The sequence below is a fragment of the Heloderma suspectum genome, chromosome 17 (assembly GCF_057233095.1).
Source record: "Heloderma suspectum isolate Gila_16-S chromosome 17, 16-S_ref, whole genome shotgun sequence".
In the NCBI taxonomy this organism is placed as follows: Eukaryota; Metazoa; Chordata; class Lepidosauria; order Squamata; family Helodermatidae; genus Heloderma; species Heloderma suspectum.
This window is the reverse complement of record NC_139474.1, coordinates 8,252,563-8,253,947: the sequence shown is the minus strand read 5'-3', so window position 1 is coordinate 8,253,947 and position 1,385 is coordinate 8,252,563. Positions and strand designations below refer to the sequence as shown.

Sequence of the window (1,385 nt, the reverse complement as noted above, 5' to 3'; positions counted from 1 at the left end):
TTCTTCACACTTAACATGGGCTGTTACTACAGCCCTCTTTAAGAGGTTCAATGTGTACATCTACACCTAACATCACTCTTCAGTTGGATTTTCCTCTTTATGGCTCCAAGGATTTCTTTGTTCCGCAAGCTATAGATGATCGGGTTGACTAACGGGGTGAGGACAGTGTAGATCACGGCAAATGCCCTGTCGTAGTCCAAGGAGTAGCTTGTCTTCAGCCTCACATACATGAAGATGATGCTTCCAAAGAAGAGCAGAACCACAGTCAGATGGGATGCACAGGTGGAAAAAGCCTTCTTTCGACTCTCGGCTGTGCGGAACTTCAGGACAGACTGGATGATCTTCACATAGGAGGCCATGATGAACAAGAAGGTCAGCAGGATGATGAAGGCATTGACAGCAAAGTCAACCAAGACGTTGACAGAGGTGTCAGTGCAGGCCAAGCTGAGCAACGGTGGGAAGTCGCAGAAGATGTGCTCGATCTTGTTGGGGCCACAGAAGGGAAGCTTGGAGACCAAGATCACTTCGGTGATGGGACACACGAAGCCACAGATCCAGCAGCCAGCCACCATTTGAGCACACACCTTGGTAGTCATGACGGAAGGGTACCGCAGAGGGTCACAGATCGCCAAGTACCGATCATAGGCCATTGCTGTGAGCAGGTAGCATTCTGTGGCTCCCAGTGAATGGAAGAAATAGGTTTGCAGGAGACACCCGGTGAAGGAAATGCTTTTCTGTTCGCTGAGTAAGTTAGACAGCATCTTGGGGATGGTGGTTGCTGTATACCAGACCTCCAGGAAGGACAAGATGCTGATGAAAAAGTACATGGGGGTATGGAGTCTGGCATCTGCACGGATGACTGTGAAAATCAGCAGGTTGCCAAAGATGGTGAAGAGGTAGACGAGGAGGAGCAAGAAGAAGAGGAGCCGGTGGAAATGCTGAAGGTTTGGGAAGCCCACGAAGATGAACTCAGTCACCTTGGTCTGATTGACCATGCTGGCCATGGTTGTATCAGTGAGTCAGTGCTACACTGATCACACCTCCAGTCTGCAAATACGGCAAGTGCTATCCTGGAGAGCTGTCGTGAATGAAGTACAGAACAGATTAAAAAGTGAGTACAACTGATGAGACCATAGGGCAGCAGGAGACAAGTTCAAAGACAGACAAGCATGTAACAAGATGCAGCTGAGGAAGAGTGGTACAATGTGAGTTTCTGTATTTCCGACTATTCGTTCAGTTTGCAGTTTAATGCGAACTGACCTCATTTCACACCGTTGGACAAATATACTAACTGAAACTCACTTATTCTTTGAAATTCACATTTCTCTGACTTTTGCAATGGAGTTCTCCAATAAAAAAATGTGTCAGAAATGTATATCATAGGG

The 1,385-nt window shown here is 47.2% G+C and overlaps 1 protein-coding gene across 1 annotated transcript; it reads right to left on the bottom strand.

Moving 5' to 3' along the window:
* Positions 1–47: 47 nt before the first annotated feature.
* Positions 48–1,004, bottom strand: LOC146334365 (olfactory receptor 6N2-like). The gene has a single exon (XM_084823609.1). It carries the CDS (start codon positions 1,002–1,004, stop codon positions 48–50), a length of 957 nt encoding a protein of 318 aa, XP_084679735.1.
* Positions 1,005–1,385: the final 381 nt, after the last annotated feature.

Coding starts and splice junctions, on each gene's coding strand:
- LOC146334365 (XM_084823609.1), bottom strand. CDS start 1,004: ATGGCCAGCATGGTCAATCAGACCAAGGTGACTGAGTTCATCTTCGTG.